Raw genomic sequence first — 20,734 nt, 5'->3', positions numbered from 1 at the left:
TAACTCTTCTCAGAATACCCAAACCAAAGATACCAGATCCCACCTTGGCGACAGATTTTCTCGGAGACGCTGTTATTATTGGACTTGTTGCCTTCACGCAGTCAGTTTCCATGGCTAAAATTTTGGCGGGGAAGAATAACTACCAAATCAATCCAAATCAGGTATTTTGTACAAATGATCATAGGAATGTACATCATTTCAGGACTTTATTTTATCCTCAGACACGGTATGAATACAAAGCTAACAGTCAGAAATATGACAATTTTGAATAATTGTAGCGGTTTAATATAATGTAGGTTTATATGATGTCATAGTGCAATAATAGGTTATGTAATAATATAAGTTACAAACCCCTTGGACCATTTATCGATTTATCGATTTAGCATATTTGGATATTTTCGGTGTCATCATTGTTCAAAGAGAGCATTAATGCGATGGTCTTATTAGGGTTTAGAACCATTGATTTGGGGACAAAATAATTCAGTTTATATATTAATCATAGAAAAAGGTTACTACAGTATTATATTTTACATTCTTTGTATCACTGTTAATACTTACAAACTCTAAACAATAAATTCACATCAATAATAACAGTCTTACGAAACAGACTGTGTTCGGGTTTCTGAACCATATCATGTCCCTAGGAATCCTAAAATAGACGTGCCCTCTTGGCAATAATCTTTCCAACTGCATGGTAATATGATTAAAACAAGCATACGCATCGTGTGTTCTGTGCATAAACAATGGATTCCTTCTTCTTCCATGGCAAGAAATGATATCAGTAAAATCAATATCTTGTAATTAAGAATCTGAATTTCATAGGCCTTGCATGCCAAAAATAATTGCCCTAGGGTAATATTTTCGATGCAGTTTACATTCAGTTTAGAAAGAAAAAAACATTTTAAGAGTAAAACTGTTCGGTCATAATTATTTTTAACAGTAAATTGTTAGCGCTTGGTACGCAGATACTCATAACTTGACAAAGAAATTTGATTTCACCGCAATCAGACATTACATAAACTATTGAGACTTAAATTTCTGATGAAACCTAGATAACAAAAGGCCCGGAGATAAAAACAAAGACCAAAACAGTACTAATAAATAAAAATATTTGTAGAAACGTCAGAAGAGAAAAAAAGAAGAACAAATTCAGAAATTAAGTTTGACAGTGAGTTTCCATTCTCTGCCAATAAGTGACTTTCTAAAGTAAAGTCCTTTGTGACTGGTTAGAACAAAGTCTATATTCAGACACAAGTTCAACGTTTTCAGGATCTCTAACTTAAGAAGTTAAAAAAAGCCATGACAGATGTTAACTGTTTTTCACTGTAGGAGATGGTAGCCTATGCCGCTGGTAGTATATTGTGCTCCATATTTTCTGGGTATATTCCTGCGGCGTCGGTGGCTCGTAGTTTGGTACAGGAAGGAACTGGAGGGCGGACACAAGTGAGTCTAAACATTGGCCGAATATATGTCCCAAACCATTTCATTTTTGTGGGCGTTTTGTTTGTCATCGTCCACTCCATTCATCTATTTATTGACAGATATTTAATGAAATTTTTCTTTTTAAAAATAGACAATTAAAGCTACAGACATTTTCTCTGTCTCGTTCTTTCCTTCTCTCTCTCCATTTTCCTTTTCTAACATTCATTAAGATTTTATTCGTTAACAAATACAATCAGTTGACTTACGTAAGTATTATAGTTTTGACTATTACAGTTTAATGTTAATGGGAGTGTAGCCTTTCTTTTGCATCTACAGGTAGCGGGACTGTCCGGGTGCATCGTAGTACTGGTTGTTGTTCTCGCGATCGGACCACTGTTCTACTCCTTACCTAAGGTATGATGAACTTCCTGCTTTAAGCACCTTTTGTGTGTACAGACTCTGCACATGTTATTAAAATGTTATACACACATCTTAAATAGTTGGCCATATTTTGCGATAGTGTCCTCCATTTGTGTCCGCCTTGTAACCGCAAACGATATTTATTGAAAATTAACCATCATAAACGTTTTATAACTAAATGTATGTAGCAAGTTTCTTAAGTACCACGTTGCTCAGCAACCATATTTTGACCCAGATACATCAATGCGAGTGAAAAACAACCTGTTTTTAAAGTTACACACACACACACACACACACACACACACAGAGTCTTCTTGATGTATGATTGTGCATTATCCATTCTTCGTTTGCATTGCATTTTTGCGCGAACATTACAATAATTTGTACATTCATGGCTGACAAATCTGTTAATACTATCATGTTGTAAAGTAGATCCTTCGGAACACCTTCGCCTCTTCTGCAAACAGTGTCAGCATTTCAGATTAAGGTGTTCCCAATGTAAACTAGATGTGCATATTTTTACAATTAGAAAGTTTTAAATAGGCTCTGTAACAAGCATTTAGATTGGTTGCAACAGCATCATGTGACGCAGAAACCTAGACGCCATTAGTACATTACACACGAGGCACTAATTATTTATGAGAACTTCTTGTGTGTTTGCAAATATTTTTAAAAATAGATTTTTGTAATTATAAGAATTTTGCACACAATTAGACAGAGATTATGATATCATGAACATTAAAAACTGATTACACACTTTGCATAAATGATTTATGCTTTGCTACAGCCGTTCGTGCAGTGTATTATTGAATAAACACTATGCATGAATGATCATCGCTTTGCTACAGCCGTTCGTGCAGTGTATTATTGAATAAACACTATGCATGAATGATCATCGCTTTGCTACAGCCGTTCGTGCAGTGAATGGTCTTCGCGTTGCTACTGTCATTTGTGCCGTGTATAATTGATTTCACACTATGCAGAAATGGTCTTTGCTTTGCTACAGCCATTCGTGCAGTGTGTAATTGATTACACACTATGTATGGATTGTTTGCTACAGCCGTTCATGCTATGTGTAATTGATTTTCAAGCTTCATGAATTCAATCCCGCAAAATATGAAGTTCAATCTTTAAACTTTTACCTATAATGTTCAATCTGCTTTTCCATATTATATGGAAGAGACCAGTTTCGACTTGTACACAATTTATCTATCGTAAACAATTTGGAAAATCTTACTGACCAATTGGAGCACACAAGTGAGTGGACTGGTCAGAGTAGCAGTTTAGATTTGTGGTGTATGTCACTAACTTCGATTCTGGGTTCAACCCTTAATGACCGCTACTCTTGTCTTCTATTTTGTTTTACTTGCCTTATGTCTTGTTCTTACAGTACAATAACTTCCTTGAAATGTTTAAATAGATACTATTTAAATATAAAATCCGACATAAAATAAATCATAATAGATTGTTCCTTTAAAATTAAATTGTTGCAACAAATTGAATAATGTCTATTTTTGCAGCATGTCTGTGTGCAATATTTAAATTATTCAACAGAATTAATGATGTCATTTGCATAGACATGTTGCATAAGTCTATTTATTACACGATGAAACATATGATTTTAATTCAGTTAAAACAACTGCAATGATTGTAGTGGATGGACTTTGAAGTACATTTGGATGCCTTCGATATTACGTTTTGTCTTATGAAGTCACCAAGTGTTTTGTGACAGTTTTTATGCGTGTGCCATGTGCAAAAATTATAATTGGTATTAGTAAACGAAATAACAAAGTAGTCATACGAGAAATTGCGGTTTTAACATAAGTGCTTATTTCAAATGAAATTTATGATTTTTTGAACAATTTCTTCTTTTGCAAGTCTTTTCATAAGATTACAGAAATTTTATTTGCAATAACACACATTGCAACTTTTCTCACGTGACAAATATACAGAATTGTATTCAATAAAACCGAAAAGGCGCAGTCAACGGACTTTGAAGACCATATTGATGCCTCGGATATTAACTTTGAAGATCATATTGATGCCTCGGACATTAACTTTGAAGCTCATATTGATGCCTCGGACATTAACTTTGAAGACCATATTGATGCCTCAGACATTAACTTTGAAGACCATATTGATGCCTCGGATATTATCTTTGAAGATCATATTGATGCCTCGGACATTAACTTTGAAGACCATATTGATGCCTCAGACATTAACTTTGAAGACCATATTGATGCCTCGGACATTAACTTTGAAGACCATATTGATGCCTCAGACATTAACTTTGAAGACCATATTGATGCATCGGACATAACTTTGAAGAACATCTTGATGCCTCAGACATTAACTTTGAAGATCATATTGGTGCCTCAGACATTAACTTTGAAGACCATAATGATGCATCTGACATTAACGTTCGCCTTACAGAAGATGATGACATCATTTGTGACATCCTTAGATGTTATTATAAATGTTTAATATATAGGCTGGCAAAGCTGAAAATTATCCAGATCGTTTCATAAATTCAATATTAAATCATTTGGCATTCTGTTTATCACTTACTTTTATTTAGGTTGAAAGAATCTAGTGAAATACAAAAACAAACATTTTAAGCATTTCATTTAATTCTGACTCTTTTGGTGCACGCTTCCATTTTTAAGCATAAACAAAATCTCACGCGCGAGTTGAAGCATTATTGCACAATGTGATAACAAATAACATTTCTTAATAAGATGTTTGTTTACAAATTACAATTCAAAACGGAAATGTCCTTCCAGTGAATAGAACATTGGCACGGGTATCATTTTCATCCCCAGTGGAAACTTTTGTGTCATATCACAAAGATCACTCGGTCAGGTCATCTGGAATGTTGTGGCGCCATACGTGTAGATATCAATCAGACAGTTTACAACGTTGCCTTCGAAAAGTCTGTGGAGTCCTTGATTGGCGCCATATGTGTAGATCTCAATCAGACTGTTTACAACGTTGCCTTCGAAAAGTCTGTGGAGTCCATGATAGATATTCACCACAGATGCAGTATTTCATATTGCAGAGGAGATAGCATTCCGCATGTTGGATAATTGTCTGAAAGGATGAAACTTGTAACAAATCTACAGGTGTTGATGTGGAGGATATACTGCTAAATTCATGTAGCTCTAATTTATTTTCCCAGTTTCAATGTTTTTGTAGTCGGAGAGTTTAGTTTTTTTTCTTCCTATGGATGACGTTTAAACCATGCTTGTCCTGGGATGAGATGCAAGGTCTATACCCTGTTGTATCAGTACTGTAAAAGCGACAGTCTGCAGAACGAAAATCTGGCGGGAATTTCTCTGTATACATTCAGCATGTTTGCGTTGGAAAACGTGATGAAATGCTCTATTCTCCCTAATTTTCCGTTTAAGTTTGCGAACGTTTAGTCATATTCTAGATTTTATTTGGCATTCGGAGAATTCATTGAAGGATAACAAGGCCATATTCCAACTGCATATTTACTTCCGTACACTTTTGTTGACAGTCGCCTGTATTTTCCCAATGTCCATTTGGCTACAGATTGGAAAGACAGCACCCATATTTTTGATAGCAATAGGAAAATAAATAGCCTTTCGAAGGCATGGCAAGAAAAATAACCACGGTAGCAGCCAATCATTACTGAGAATACTAAGGAAGAATTTCATGGGTCATTTGGACCAATCAAATTCACAGAAAGTGATATGTTAACCTGTTGCCATATCAGAAGGTTGTCCGCCATTTTCTTTACTAGTTGTTATTGCCAGTCGTTATGTATTTTACTTTGCTTGTAAGTCATACGATCTTGTTATGCCTTTGATGGAGGTTTATTACAATAAAAATATTTTAAAAAGAAATACTTTATTTTATATCTTGATAGTTGATCAATAGGTTTCCTAGAAATTTGTATATGCGGCAAAAAGACGAAAGTATAGTATGTATTTATTAACCCAACACAGTGATCAATTGACAAATGTATACATTATTTCTTTTTAGTGTGTTCTATCAGCAGTTATCATCGTCAATCTGCGGAGCATGTTTCGCCAGTTTCTTGAGCTAAAACCCTTGTGGAGACAGTCGAAATATGATTTTGTAGGTGATTTATGTGATGATAACACATTTGTGTGGTTTATTTTTCACATGATTTTCCGTCTTTCAGTATAGTATTTAAGTTATAGTCCTAAGCTTTTCCTTTGTGTGATATTTATTGTAATGAAAAAAGTATCGCAAAATATTGATTCACGTCAGTTATGGGTTTTCTCAATAAATTATATTTGTATTGTACGTCCATGTCAAACTTCATTTTATAACTTGAAAGAGATATAATAAGAGTTTCTTTATAGAAATACTGTCTTTGTGTATGTATGTATGTATGTATGTATGTATGTATGGATGTATGTATGTATGTATATATGTATGTATGTATGTATGGATGGATGGATGGATGGATGGATGTATGTATGTATGTATGTATATATGTATGCATGCATGCGTGTGTGTATGTGTGTGCGTGCGTGCGTGCGTGCGTGTGTATGTATGTATGTCTATATGTATGTCTATATGTATGTATGTTTGTATGTATGAATGTAGCTAAACCACAGAGATTAGTAGCTGTATCTACACGAATTTCTATATTTTGTGTGCATGTCTCTCTATCTCACTTTTTCAGGTTATATGGGTGTTGACATTTTCTTGTACAGTTATTCTGGATGCCGATATCGGAATAGCCATAGGGGTTGTTTTTTCTTTACTGTCCATCACCATAAGAACTCAGAGGTAGGAGGGTTGTAATGAAAGAAAAGCATATTTTGAAATAATTAATTAATGATTTTTGTATGATAAAATATTTAGAATGTACCCAGATGGATGCGAAGGTAAAAAAGACTCTAGTGGCTCTGTAATACGGGTCAGGAATAACGCTTCACTAATCACTGTTATCGACATGAGTATCTTCGGTCAAACGTTGCCACAGCGAAAATTAAAAGAAAAAAAAACATTTTGTGCGGTTGCAAAACTTATCTACATGTAATTTCTGCGTTAATTAATGGAAAAACATCTATTGTAATCGTGAAAGGATATCGTTAAATATATTTATTTTTTATACAGGCGACAATACAGGAGGCGCTTCACATGCAGCCACTTGTTAATCTTTGGAAGAAACATGACGTAATCTCATGATCACAGTGATGTCTTGAGTCACCTTATCTCATCAGTCAGTCAATTAACCTTTCCAAATTTTCGGGAAAGTCGCGTTTTAGTGTTACAAGGAAAGCTCATTTTTTAGCAGACCCTTGGCTCTTGGTTGCTTTTAACGCAAACCAGTTCTATAGACCGATAATATATATGTCTTCCGATTGCTTGACCGTTATTCACACAACAATGACGCCATTACCATAATGGCAAGTAAAGAAACTCCCCTTGAACTTCAGTGATTAGTTGGTAGCCTCACCTTGGCGAGGTGAATAATGGGTAAATGTAGCCATTTTTGTAGTTCTTTCAAATTAAATCAAAGAAAGTCCTAAAAGTTATATCGCAAGTCCTAAAGTATATGTCGTTCCAAATGAATTTCATTGGTGTTCCGAATGAATTCCAATCTTGAACGTGCTGATATATCAATAGTCTGGAATAGTGCTGATGTACTAACAGACTTAATATATCACAATGATATAATTCATGGTGAATGAATTCCAATCTTGAACGTGCTGATGTATCAATAGCCTGGAATAGTGCTAATGTACTAACAGACTTAATATATCACAACGGTATAATCCATAGTGTATGTAAATAAATTCACAATAGTCCCAAAATATTTAGTCCTAAACTTAATTCTCACTTTGTAATTCCAATGAATAATTTAAATAAATAAATCCTCTCATATTAAAACTGAACACAACCCCCAAAAAACTGTTTCAATTACATATGTTAAGATAGTAATAAATAATTCTGAACGTAAACAGCCTTAATATAAAAACCTAAGATACAATATGTGGACAAGGATGAGAGTCAAAAGTTCATTTTCTGAACATTCGCAGTTGTACATAAGGTCGGGTCTTTACTAAACCTTTAGTAAAGAACATGGCAAGTTGACCAGGAAATTTATATTCTAAACTCAGATCCAAGTAAACGTGTTTATCTACAAGTAATGATTATCTTAAAAATATATTCTAGAAGTATAGACAAACATTAGCTATGAAATACGTTGTTTAAACAATGACCCTTTACAATGTACAAGCAGGGAAAAAAATAGCCACACAGTATAGTTAAACCTAACAGATAATAATGAGCAAGTGACAAATCCCTCTGGTGTCGAGTCAGTAGTTTTTGGACGTCACCTATCAGAACGTTCTCAGCCTTTTCAGTCACATGGTCGACCTCAGTTGTATATAGTGTTCATTTTCAACTGACATCACACCCATGGTTCTTAACTATGTTATAATAATCATATAACCGTCACAACAATTCGATGCCGTTTCGTCAGTATATTCTCAAAAAGGTTGTCTCGTACTGACTGATCTAGCAACATACACATCGTACTTAAACTGCCGTCAAGCCATTTCGCACTGACTGACCTAGCTACATTATGTACCAAAAGTAAGCAATGGCTGCAAAAAGTGTGCCCTAATGGTCATTGGAAATCTATACTTACGTTACAACGTTTTCAACCTTGTAAACACGTTCGTGTGCAGGCGGTATTTGTACACGAAAAGAAAGGGACAAACGGTAATTCTTCTTCCTTTTATGTGAGTGGGTCTTATAAAAAAACACAAAAAACAACGTTGATATCGAAATAATTTGTGTTGACTTCTTTTCCAAATTTTGTTCACTCCGAACGTCTAATTTTCTATTGAAGCACCGTTAACAGAAAACCCGAGTGTGTTAGCGTAATGACACATGCCGAAGCGTTCTGCCAGCGAACTATCGGTGCAAAAAATCTCAGAAGACGCTACACCTGCCACAAACGAAGTCATTCTCCGAATGAACGGGAATGATGTAATGTCTTTTATGTTTTTCAGAGCATCAATATCAACACTAGGAAACGTGGAAACACTTTCTGTTTTTAAATCTACCAAGTTGTACAAGGTAAACGAGAAAAATGTTTTTGAATGTATGAATATAATAATACAGGAGATTTATATATGGAAACCTTCAGTTGCAACGTTATGTCAGGAAAAGTGTGCGTTTGCCAGGATTATGTTTTTTGTGTGTTGTTGTTGTTGTTTGGCATTGATTTTAATGGTCTTGCTTACGAGGCATGCCTTTGATTTCTTTTACACTTTAGGAGAAACGCGAATGTGAGCCATAAGTCCAAAATTACTCGTCAGTTGACGTTAGTTGACAGAGCGATAGCGCAACCTATGGAGCAAGTTGCAATGCGTTTAAATGCGTGATGCTATTGACATAAACAACCTAATGACATTATCGGTTTCAGAGATAAAGGACTTTATATCTAGGTTTATATCTTGAAATTGTTAAGAATTTTTGCCATTAGTTTTACAGAGCCATATGTTTCTAACAATTTTAAATGGGTTACTTTTCTTTTTCTTTTTATATACCTTTTGCGAAATTTTAGCATTTATATTTTATACTGTTCACCATGTTTATGTTTATATGGAACTGTTTATCTTCCTAACGTTTCTTGCACTATTCTTGATTTATACGTTTGTCGAACTTTACCTTAAATTGGCCAGGAACGATCGGAGTGAACTACATGGTCGCCATTACTGTTAAAGCAATCGATTCGGCGAAATCGGTAACGATGCAGGGTACCTATCGGCATTTTGTTGGTTAATTTTCTGTTATTAAAAAATAAGTAAATGAAATTTACAGTTTCATGTTGGATTCAGACACTTTTTCATTTAATGATGGAAAATCTCATATACGTAAAAGCGTGAGAAACACGAGTTAACTTAGTTACGTTGCACAAACTTTATTGCATTCAATTTTAACGTGACCAATGGGATTTGACCATACGTTTTTGAGTGTTTTCTCTGTTACAGAATTTTCATGCAAGTCAAAGCACAAGATACGTTGCTAAACAAACAATAGAACCTCAATACTAGGTGTAAGGGAAAATTATGAACTATCAAAGCAACTAAAGTAACATTTAAAAGCGACAAAAGAGGAAGAACGAAATTAAATTTTGATCCCCGGCCTAAAAAAGAACTTGAAAATACAGTAGATAATACGACGATTAATCAATAATAAGAGTTGGCTGAATAATCAAAATTGTTTGTTTTGTATGAATTCATTATCAGAAGGATACTAATCATTAATGGAGTGGAAGAATAGTCTGATAGAGCGAAACAGCTAAATTAGTCTGATAGATCGAAACTGCTTAATTAGTCTGATAGATCGAAACAGCTTAATTAGTCTGATAGGTCGAAACTGCTTAATTAGTCTGATAGATCGAAACTGCTTAATTAGTCTGATAGATCGAAACAGCTTAATTAGTCTGATAGATCGAAACAGCTTAATTAGTCTGATAGATCGAAACAGCTTAATTACTTTGATATATCGAAACATCGTAGTTCTCAATAGGTGCTAGTTAGAATAGTAAAACAAAACAAAAAAGCTCCAATATTTCTAGATTTCATACTAACAACCAGATGAACCAGAGTGGTCCTTTGTTAGATTTCTTCGATACATGTCGGCTTTAAAAAAAACTGACTTTATCCACCTAGCCCAAATGTAGCGTGTTTATGTCAAATTTAGTACAGTTGTATTTTGTGCCACGGGTGACAGTAGAGCATTGGTAGACATAACTAACCGTTAAGCGAAAGGATACTGGTTGGCTATCTTCCTCTGTTATAATATATATATATATATATATATATATATATATATATATATATATATATATATATATATATATATATATATATATATATATATATATATATATATATATATATATATATATATATATATATTTATATAATACGATGAGCACATACATACATACATACATACATACGTGCGTGCGTGCGTGCGTACTTACGTACTTACGTACATACATACATACATACATACATACATATATTAATGCGAAGTTTTAAAGTTTTAACTACTTGTTTTTTTTACTGTCTTTGGATTTTCCGAGGCAGTTTCAGATCTATTTAAATCAAATCATTTTATAAGTACCACGGTCTTCTTGCTGGTGAGGAAATGAATCAGTCCTGAATTCCAATGTAAATAATTCGATTGTATTTAATGTATAATGATAGCTACCGTTGAAAAAAATATCATTATATATCCATGAAGTCCAGTTTATAGGTAAATCAATGTCACATATTTGTTTTTGAAAACATAAAATACTTTTTCCGCACAATCATTTTGTAATTTGCATTCATTGAAGAATGTTAAATGCAAATTTTCCGATGTGCAATCCTTTATTAAAAAAAGTTGTTTTTTTCCAATATATTTGCTGGAGCTTAAGGACTTGGTAATTTCGTACCGTACAATATTCACGTGGATATTGATAGGACAAATGTGCATTACTACTACTACTAAAACTACTACTACTACGAACATTACTACTACTGCTACTACTACTACTGCATTAGGTTACGTCCATACCCGGAGTGAAGGTGGTGCAGTTTGAGTCTCCCCTGTATTTCGCCAACGCCGATATTTTCATCAACAAGGTACAGAAAATTACAGGTATTGATCCAGCAAAAGTCCGCAAAAAGAAAAGATCACTGGAAATCGAAATAAAAGAAGTAAGCATATTTTGTTTCACTGGCTTTCGATGTTGGTTCCTGACGTGCGAAAGACGACAAGTAATATGGGACGATTATGCATGCTTCTTTATGTTTTTCTGTCGTTGCATTTTTCTCGTAATAATTTAATATTTTTTAAAACAAGACTGAAACACTGAGAATGAGATTTTTGCACATAAAAAGACTTTTCTGGTAACTGTCTTGTTTTACTCGTTAAAAAGTATATGTACATGAGTGTCACCATATATTGCATGAGACGAAACAAAATTTATGCAACCGATTTGTATCTCGTACTTTTCAGGCTTTTTATAAAGTTTTATTAAGGAAGAAATAGGTTGTGATGAAAACATTTTTGATTTATGCAATGGTAGTCAATAGTATAGAAAGTATTGTTTGCAATAACATATTGTTGTTTATTATTAAAAATGTTTCATAAAAGTTATAACAGCATCCATAATTCACGACAACCGGATTCTGTCAGAATATTAATGCTATGTTCATGAACATGGAATCATCTGCAAAATGGGTGGGACAGTTTTTCTTACGAGTATTGGTCGGCAGGAATGATCTATCCTTTTGACTTTGTACGTTATTATTCATGCTGGATTAATCCACTTCAAGAATGGATATAGATGAGCATGCGTCTTGCGTGCAGAATTCAATGCAACCCAGAAAGCATGGCGCATGCGTATTACAATACATTTTCTGGAGTGGAGTATGTCTTAAAAAGGACAGGTCGACCTTGTTGACCAATACTCTACCCATATTTCACCAATGGAAAATTAACTTTTCTATTAGATGTTCGGACATATACCTCAGAATCGTTAATATGTTGCACGTAAGAAGAAGAAAAAACCACTATCAAACTTACTTAGTACTGTGAAGGGCTATGGAATGTAACATGAGTAAAGTCTTGCTAATATGGTGTTTTGGACCTAAGTTCCCTTCTGACAAAACAATGACTCGCCTGTTCAGTAGCAATCGATCAGACCTGTGTCTAGGTCAACGAGAACCGATTGACCATCTGACCTTCTGGTGAAATATTATTATTTGTATTTAATTTGCATTGTTTATTTTTTAGTTTAAAAAATAAATTGTCATTTTCATTATATGCTACGGATAATTACATTTTGGATTTGACCTTGTCCAAAATTCAGTTCAGTTTCTAACTGATATGTATCATTAGATTTTGGTTTTGTGGTAAATATTTTTATCTCAATGTGAGTCTAGAGCTTTGGAAATTCCACATGAAATGCCGGGATTAGCTGCATTTATATAATAATTTTAGAAATAGACTTCTAATTATAACTATGATTTTATCGTGTAATAGTTTGGAGCCGTCCAGAAGGAAAATTTCCATTTTTGTAGCAGGTTTTAAAAAACATAGAAAATGCTAATTGCACCCTTAGGTCAGGTAGATGTCTATATAAACTTTATTTTCTAGAAATTAATTATTCATGTTGTAAGATCTTAGCAGAATCAGTTGTATTATTGTTGTGTCCAGTATTTCATTTGCGTTGGAATTTATTTATTCAAATTCTTTAATTGAGGTGATTCTTCTATTGTGCTCAAAATATCATTCTTGGAAATAGAGACTTAAATTTATACTGAAATTTCAGAGAAGGGTATATTTTTGGATTGTATTATTGTGATCCAACAAAAGACAATGGCACTTCACCACTACATGGCTACCACAGGCACATCAACACTTCAAGCTTTGGATTTAATTTGGTTTTCCACTAAAATTTATTCAGAACGTTAATCATTAGGACTGTCTGTAATTCTAGGATTAGCTGGAATTTGATTCATGATACCATCATTTTTTAAAATACATTTTCACTTTGTAATTTAGGGTAATAAATTATTTGTTGAATGTTAGAAAGCTTGTTGCTTCTCACACTTTTCTATTACTTATTTTAGGACCATAAAGTCGTCATAATATCGTGAGGAAAAGTCAAAAGAACACTCCATTCTTTTCAACCTATGAGCCTGATTGTTTATAGAATACTAAGATTTGACGGGTAACTTATCATTGCTTGGACTGTTTTAATTTTAACATGAAATTATTGAAATTAAGCAATGCATTTACATTTGCTGGTAGTCACTACGGTTTGAATGATTTTCTTTTTAGAAGGAAGATGAAGAGACACAGGAATATGTGCCTGACAAGCAGACTACGGAGACTGACCCCCTTGCTAACTTTGTTGCTGTACATTCTGTTGTTCTCGATTTTATCCCAGTGGCATTCATGGATACTGTTGGAGTAAAGGCTCTGCGTCAGGTATGATATGAATTTATAGATGCTCGATATTTTCGGGACGTATTCATACTTGCCGCACAGCTCGAAATGACGTATTCAATACATGTGTCGCCATCGATTTGTCATGTATTACCTTAAAGTTTGTAGCGCACTGAACTTTGGGATAGATTGGATGTAAAATACCGTTGTTCTGACTACTGTCTCCAACTAAAAGCAATGAAATGAAGAAAAAATCCTTATACAACTTTAACAATCGCAATAACAGTCCTGTTGCGAAATACTGGTGTGTCATGCTGAGAAAGAAAAATCATTTATAAACATACACCTTCTTTGTGTATTTGAGAAGAAGATGTTATGTTTTAAACTTATGCAGATTTGGAGTACTTTTTAACTATCCGTTTAGCTTCTGTTTCAATGAGAAATTAGTGACAGGGTAATTTTTCCTATATACCTCACGTGGCGATATATATATATATATATATATATATATATATATATATATATATATATATATATATATATATATATATATATATATATATATATAAATGCATATATGTGCCCTTTGAACGGAGTTAAGATTTAGTATAGGCAGCTGTGTATTGACTGAGTGAATGAATTCGTCAAATCCCCGCGTGTATCCGCTACAAAATTTAGTTCTATGCCTTTTATGGCTATTCACAATCACCTTTGCATCTTAATAAGTTGATTGTTTTCTGTTTTAGTTTCTATTTTTCTTCACATTGATTAAATCAGTATAATACACACATATGTTTTAAACATTAAATATGGTTTTAATGAAGAAAGTAGAGCACTTGCTACGCCATTCACATGAACGCTAAGCCATTCACGTACCGGCGCATAAAAATTGATGTACAATAGAAACTAAGCCAAATGACGAACAAACAAGAGATAATTAAAATATTTTAATATATTTATAGTTGATCTGAGTAATTTTTCTTCTTTAAAAACAGTACTACCGATCATAAAACTCTCTCCCACCGTCATTTGGTTGGTTTGACTTTAAAACTCTCTCCCTCTCTCTCTCTCTCTTGGTCGGTTTGACTTTTACCATCATTCATATGTCCAGTGACATCGTAGGATGGCACAGGCGAAAATCCTATACGCTCTTCTTTTCATAGTAGATTTGAGCCCTTATTTTGCTACGATGGTCGAGAGAGAGAGAGAGAGAGAGAGAGAGACCTTTGGACATTTTCATATTTAAATAATAATAATAATCGATTTTTAGAACATTATAGTATGTTTAAGAAACAACAACAACAAAACATTAAATAATCACAGTATGTGTAACCGAGAAATTTCTCGTTCAATGTCGACCCGGTTTGCAACTTTGTATCATTGATAAACACTGTAGATAAATCCCAAGGAAAGTCCACACATACCATTACGACGAACGATATTCTTGTAGGTTACTTGGCTTAAGTTCAATTTTAAGGTTTTCATCCAAACCAAATTCTTTTTCTCTGTCACTCCAGATTTATGTGTCGTTTGTTTTCCCCGTTACGCATGAGAGTGTTCAATAGAATGTTCAATAGATAATTACTCCAATATTTCAAACATTATCATACTTACATTCTTACTCCAGCACGGGTTTTCTATTCAACTCTAAAAGTATTCGTGTTATATGAAACCTGTCTACGGAGAAAAAAATATAGTTTACGAGCAAGGTTCATTTATATACATGATTGAATATGAAAGTTGAAGAAGCACTATTTATATGTAGGCGTTCTTTAAGACAGCTTTTAATGTTTATTGATGACATGAAATACGACAATATTCGAGCTAGACAGAAATACAATTGCTCCTCAACATTAATTCAGATTATCTCCCTTACTGGTATATTGCCCACAAATAAAACAAATTTCGACACCATATATGTGATTCAAATTGTAGAACTTAAGTAACATGCAGAACGGGCGACAACTCAGATACTGTCATCAAAAAGAGAATCTCTGCCACAATCCTTAAGTATACGCACTTATTTGATTGAGGCATTATGAAGAGGTATTTCTTTGAATGCGCTTTAAGAAAATGTCCGCATATATTCTATTAATCATACTACCTTCCCGTGGAAAGATAAGTGCACGTGCTGCTACTGCAACCTCCAAGCGTTGTGCACTTTGGCGAGCAAGTTACCTTCTGTTGAATTACCTTTTCTGCTCATTTGGTACTTCCCAAATAAATGACTAGAATTTATTTCTTCTACCTGAACGTAGAGGTAAAAATATCTCTTAACCGTCTACTAAAACATGGACTCTTTTTCAAATTGTGGTCCCAATTAAGCCCTTAAAATGCTACCAATTAAATGTCCGCATACTGACCATGTCTATATAACAGCAAGACGCTTTGATCCAAACAGAATCCGATTCAAGGAGATTTCACAACATTTGCTTAATAATGTTTGTCAAAAAGCCAATTATTTTTCCTTTTTAGATCTTCTCTGAATTTGGTTCCATTGGTATTCAAGTATACGTATCAGGATTAAATAGTAAGTAAACACACGTAGCCTGTTTTGTTGTTATATGTCGGGAGTCTAATAAATAGCTGTCATGAGAACATGTATGAACATTTTTCATTTAATACTTGTTTCATTATTATTATTATTATTATTATTATTATTATTATTATTATTACTACTACTGCTACTACTACTACTACATTTACGTAATAATGAATTACGTATTTGTTATGAAAACACAATCTTACAAAGTAATTGTTGTTGTTGTTGGTTTGGGTTAAACACCATTTCCTAGTGTAGGATAGGCTATACATGGCCGGCCGGTAAGAACCACCGACCCACGGGAAACTACTGGCAAGGTTTATTACATACCCACAATGGCCCAACACGAGTCTCGAACCCACGCGCACAGAGGTGAGATGGCAATGATCGGTAAAGGAAAACGCTTTATACCACTCGGACTTTCTTGTAAAAGTTGTGTACAACAGGTTTTGTAACATTTGCTATCCAATACTGCTCACAATATTACACATGCACGTAAATGGGGCGAGAAACGATGGAACACTGTTGTAATTTGTCAGATTTTAGATACACTTCCAACTTTTTATTTTCATGAGAGGCTACTGTGATTTTAATAAGTACTGCATGGAGAGAAAACCCAACTAATTAAGTGATCTGAATACTATACAGTTAGATTAGTAAGGTATCTATATCGCAATTAGAAGCATGCAATGGTTTGGTATTATTCTCATTTTCATAGTATAAATTGCGAAATATCGCATGCAAAGATAAGTAGTGTATATATGGACAATTCTGGATCATAGTGACAAAAACTATAAGTGCACATTTCTCTGGTAACAAACCATTAGCTGATGGCATCGATATATCAGCCATTTACGAACGAATAATATACATATTTATACACTTTTTAAAAAATTATTCGAGTAGTCGTTAGACTTAAACAGTTAGTAAGCAGTTTTTAGTGGAGTGTAGCGAACATAAACATCTATTATATAGGCAATGAAAGGTATTCGGTTCTGTTCTTGCTGGACCTGCGGCTCTATTCTATGCAAATTTATCACAGATACTCTCTCTTTCTCGTCGATTAATGTCAATGCAATTGTGCTGAATGGGTTGAAACAAGAGAAGTATGACCCCAAATTTGTGCCAAGGGACCTGGATTGAAGTTGCTTCAGTTATATGCCATGTGAAACTTCGGTACACCCTAAATCACTTGGGAACATTTTTCATACCATGCAATTGAAGTTATTCAGTGAGAACATTTTTCATACCATGCAATTGAAGTGATTCATTGAGAACATTTTTCATACCATGCAATTGAAGTGATTCAGTGAGAACATTTTTCATACCATGCAATTGAAGTGATTCAGTGACACCCCGGCTGATTCTACATCCCTTCCAATTCACATGCAGAAAATAAATCCTCTCCCATGGGACGGTAATGAGCACCAAAAACAGCAGGGATGATTACCCACGGGGATTTACCAAAATTGATAATAAACGTCAAAGGTTAATTATAATAATTCTTTTGTTCATATCTATAAAAAAATTGAAATATTGTACAAATCATAGTAAAGGCGCAAATCTTCACTGAATTGAAATGCACAGTTTTTAGAGAGATGATATAAATATTTAACGAGTTGAACATGAAAACAAAGTGGTATCAAGGGTCATCGTTTCTAAAGTCGACGTGAGAAAAGCGGGCTAAAAGTTAGCCAAGTTACATTATAACATACAAGTAGATACAAATATTGATTTCATGCTTTGAAACATGGAAGAATACTAGTATGCTACATTGTTAAAAAAAAACTATGCAGATTTACAGATTATTTTAAATGATGATAACATCGATATGAGAAATGACTTAGCTGACCGTAACATGCTCAAAATAGCGCCGAATGAGGAAATCATATATTACGTCTTTGATGCTGGTGAATACATAAATCTGAATACGGCTAAATTAACAGAACAATTTGAAGGTTCAGTAAACTTTACATGGTCAATCTACAATAAATGAACAATAAATTAGTGTATGAAAAACAAAGATCGAGTTGCCCTTTGAGACAAAGAACAGCTCATGTTGGCTCGGTGTGTGGAATAGCTATTTTCTAGTCAAGTATAGAAATAGATTTTTTTTATATATACATAAACCTGAAATCATTTATACGTTTGAAAAGATTGAAAACATATTGCAAATTACTTTAATAAAAATATATGTTTTAGACTGTTATTTCGCTGACTTGTCAATAACACCTGAAGATGGTCTGGATGTTTATATATGGTTTTAAATAATAATAATAATAATAATGATAATAAAGACTTTGTATAGCGCCTAATCTTTAGAAACTCTAAGCGCTTTACAACATTAGACAACACCTATAAGATAAAAAACATATATAATGATATGATAACAAGCACAAACACCACGAAATTAGAAAACAGAAAAAACATGCTGAGAATATTTAAGGTAGGAAACATTATTAGGTCTTTAAGTTTGTTCTTGCAAAAAAGCAGTAATTGTAGAAGGTTTTGTCAGACTGTTGAAAAATGAATGGAAATCTTCATTGTTACCGATATGAAGTCTGTACACATTCAGAGACTCATGACATTAATCTCTAAGTCTTTTGGTGATAATTCTATTTTTTTAAAATTTGGTTCATCGTATCTTCATTGTTTGTTACATTCGAGGCATATTGCACTAAGTTGGATATTTTTTGTCACTTGTTTTGGTAACTAAAATACTGTTTCACTGGTGGAATTTACTGTCGCACCAATAACGTTTAGCATTACAACCATAATTGGATACCGTTGCAATGATATTTGGATAACGTTGCAATGGTATTTGGATACCGTTGCAATGATATTTGGATACCGTTCGAAAGGTATGAATAATTTTGACCCTAATCGTACACCATGTACACTTAACTTGACGATGAGAGAGAGAGAGAGAGAGAGAGAGAGAGAGAGAGAGAGAGAGAGATTTATAGTTACTAGCGCAAGATATAAAAAGTGGCACATCTTCATTTTGAAATACGCTTGTACGCCTTGGCCAAGCAGCCTCAGCTAATAACACTGTAACATTATCGTATAATATCTTTTAGGATGGTATGCCTGATATTCGCTAAAACAAATTTACTAAATTTCTAAGTCTGATTACTCTAGAATATTTAGAGTGGTGGATATATTTTGTGCAGTGCGTTAAAGATCCTTTGCTGCTAATTTTATAAGTATATATATACATATATATATATATATATATATATATATATATATATATATATATATATATATATATATATATATATATATATATATATATATATATATATATATATATATAAAATTCTGGAATTTGTTATTTATTGATGGAATTAGTTATTAGTTTGTTGAGATGTACAATGGTAGCAAATTTCATTGTAATCCAGAGCTGTTAGTTTACATGCTACTCATACACACACGCAGGCGTGCTCACTTCTATCCAATACCGAAAGTTTTTGAACCGCGAATTTTGTACCATAGTAAGGTACTTTTCGAAATGCTGACAAGCATAACCCTAGCTACGAGTTTAACTGAACATAATTAGTTGACTAACTGGATTCCTTTTATATAAAATTCAGCATTATGCAAAGAAAGTATGGGTTTTCTAATACGACACGAATTACATTTATTTGACACATGTCAAACTTAGAAAATTTTAACATGCCGTAATTGTAACTGACATGATGAATATGAAATTAAATTTAAGGTTTATTCCTTCGTTTATTTTTGTCGTAATTCACGACAGTTTTAAATTATTTATATCTAAACTGTTTAGCATCCCTTTGATAAGCTTAATATTTATCTTTAACTATATATTTTCTTTAAAAAATTCTTCTTCAGGTGATGTTTTGGACATTCTTACATCCACAGACTTCGTATCCAAACATTCGAATTACATTTATGTGAATAAAGAGTCAGCGATCCGGGCTGCCACAGTTACTACTGAATTAAAGAAAGTTTGATTTTCAACAAAGAAATCCGTAAAGTGTTAGTAAGCAGTGGAAAGGTTTGAAAATAGTAACATAATGTACTAATCATGTGTTTTGATGTTTGACAAATACTCTTTACCATGTTACCATATTATGCTCTTTGGTGCAATAAAATAGTATCCTTACTCTGTGATCTATGTGACGTTAGTTCTTGGATAGTTTACACGAAAATACATGAATCTGTTTGCATGCATCATACAGACACATGCATAGAAGTTTCTATGTCCTCTCCATCACCCTTACTAAACGACCAAGGAGACTTTCATCGTGCAACAACACGCCCATTTTGCATTTGTGTCATCTCCTTGGTTCTGACACGTGTAAGGGTCGCTGATCGCTTTTCCAAGGCTCGCTGCTTAACCCAACACAACAA

At 33.6% G+C, this 20,734-nt stretch overlaps 1 protein-coding gene across 3 annotated transcripts in view; it reads left to right on the top strand.

The window, feature by feature from the left end:
• The window catches only part of LOC149797797 (prestin-like), a 60,892-nt gene extending 40,398 nt beyond the window's left edge, over positions 1 to 20,494 (top strand). For 2 of the 3 annotated variants that reach the window (XM_089962770.1, XM_089962768.1), the window contains 10 exons: positions 14 to 161; positions 1,330 to 1,443; positions 1,759 to 1,836; positions 5,851 to 5,946; positions 6,524 to 6,630; positions 8,868 to 8,934; positions 11,418 to 11,573; positions 13,705 to 13,854; positions 16,288 to 16,342; positions 20,213 to 20,494. In XM_089962770.1, the coding sequence (XP_089818896.1) occupies positions 14 to 161; positions 1,330 to 1,443; positions 1,759 to 1,836; positions 5,851 to 5,946; positions 6,524 to 6,630; positions 8,868 to 8,934; positions 11,418 to 11,573; positions 13,705 to 13,854; positions 16,288 to 16,342; positions 20,213 to 20,334 (1,093 nt within the window). In that variant the 3' untranslated portion in view covers positions 20,335 to 20,494. The remainder of the gene's footprint in view (positions 1 to 13; positions 162 to 1,329; positions 1,444 to 1,758; positions 1,837 to 5,850; positions 5,947 to 6,523; positions 6,631 to 8,867; positions 8,935 to 11,417; positions 11,574 to 13,704; positions 13,855 to 16,287; positions 16,343 to 20,212) is intronic. The other variant, XM_089962769.1, reaches the window with a different exon arrangement.
• Positions 20,495 to 20,734: the final 240 nt, after the last annotated feature.

The sequence above is a fragment of the Sinohyriopsis cumingii genome, chromosome 6 (genome assembly GCF_028554795.1).
Source record: "Sinohyriopsis cumingii isolate HCF-2022 chromosome 6, ASM2855479v2, whole genome shotgun sequence".
NCBI lineage: Eukaryota > Metazoa > Mollusca > Bivalvia > Unionida > Unionidae > Sinohyriopsis > Sinohyriopsis cumingii.
Note: the sequence above shows the minus strand (reverse complement) of the source record. Positions and strands in the feature narration are given on the sequence as shown.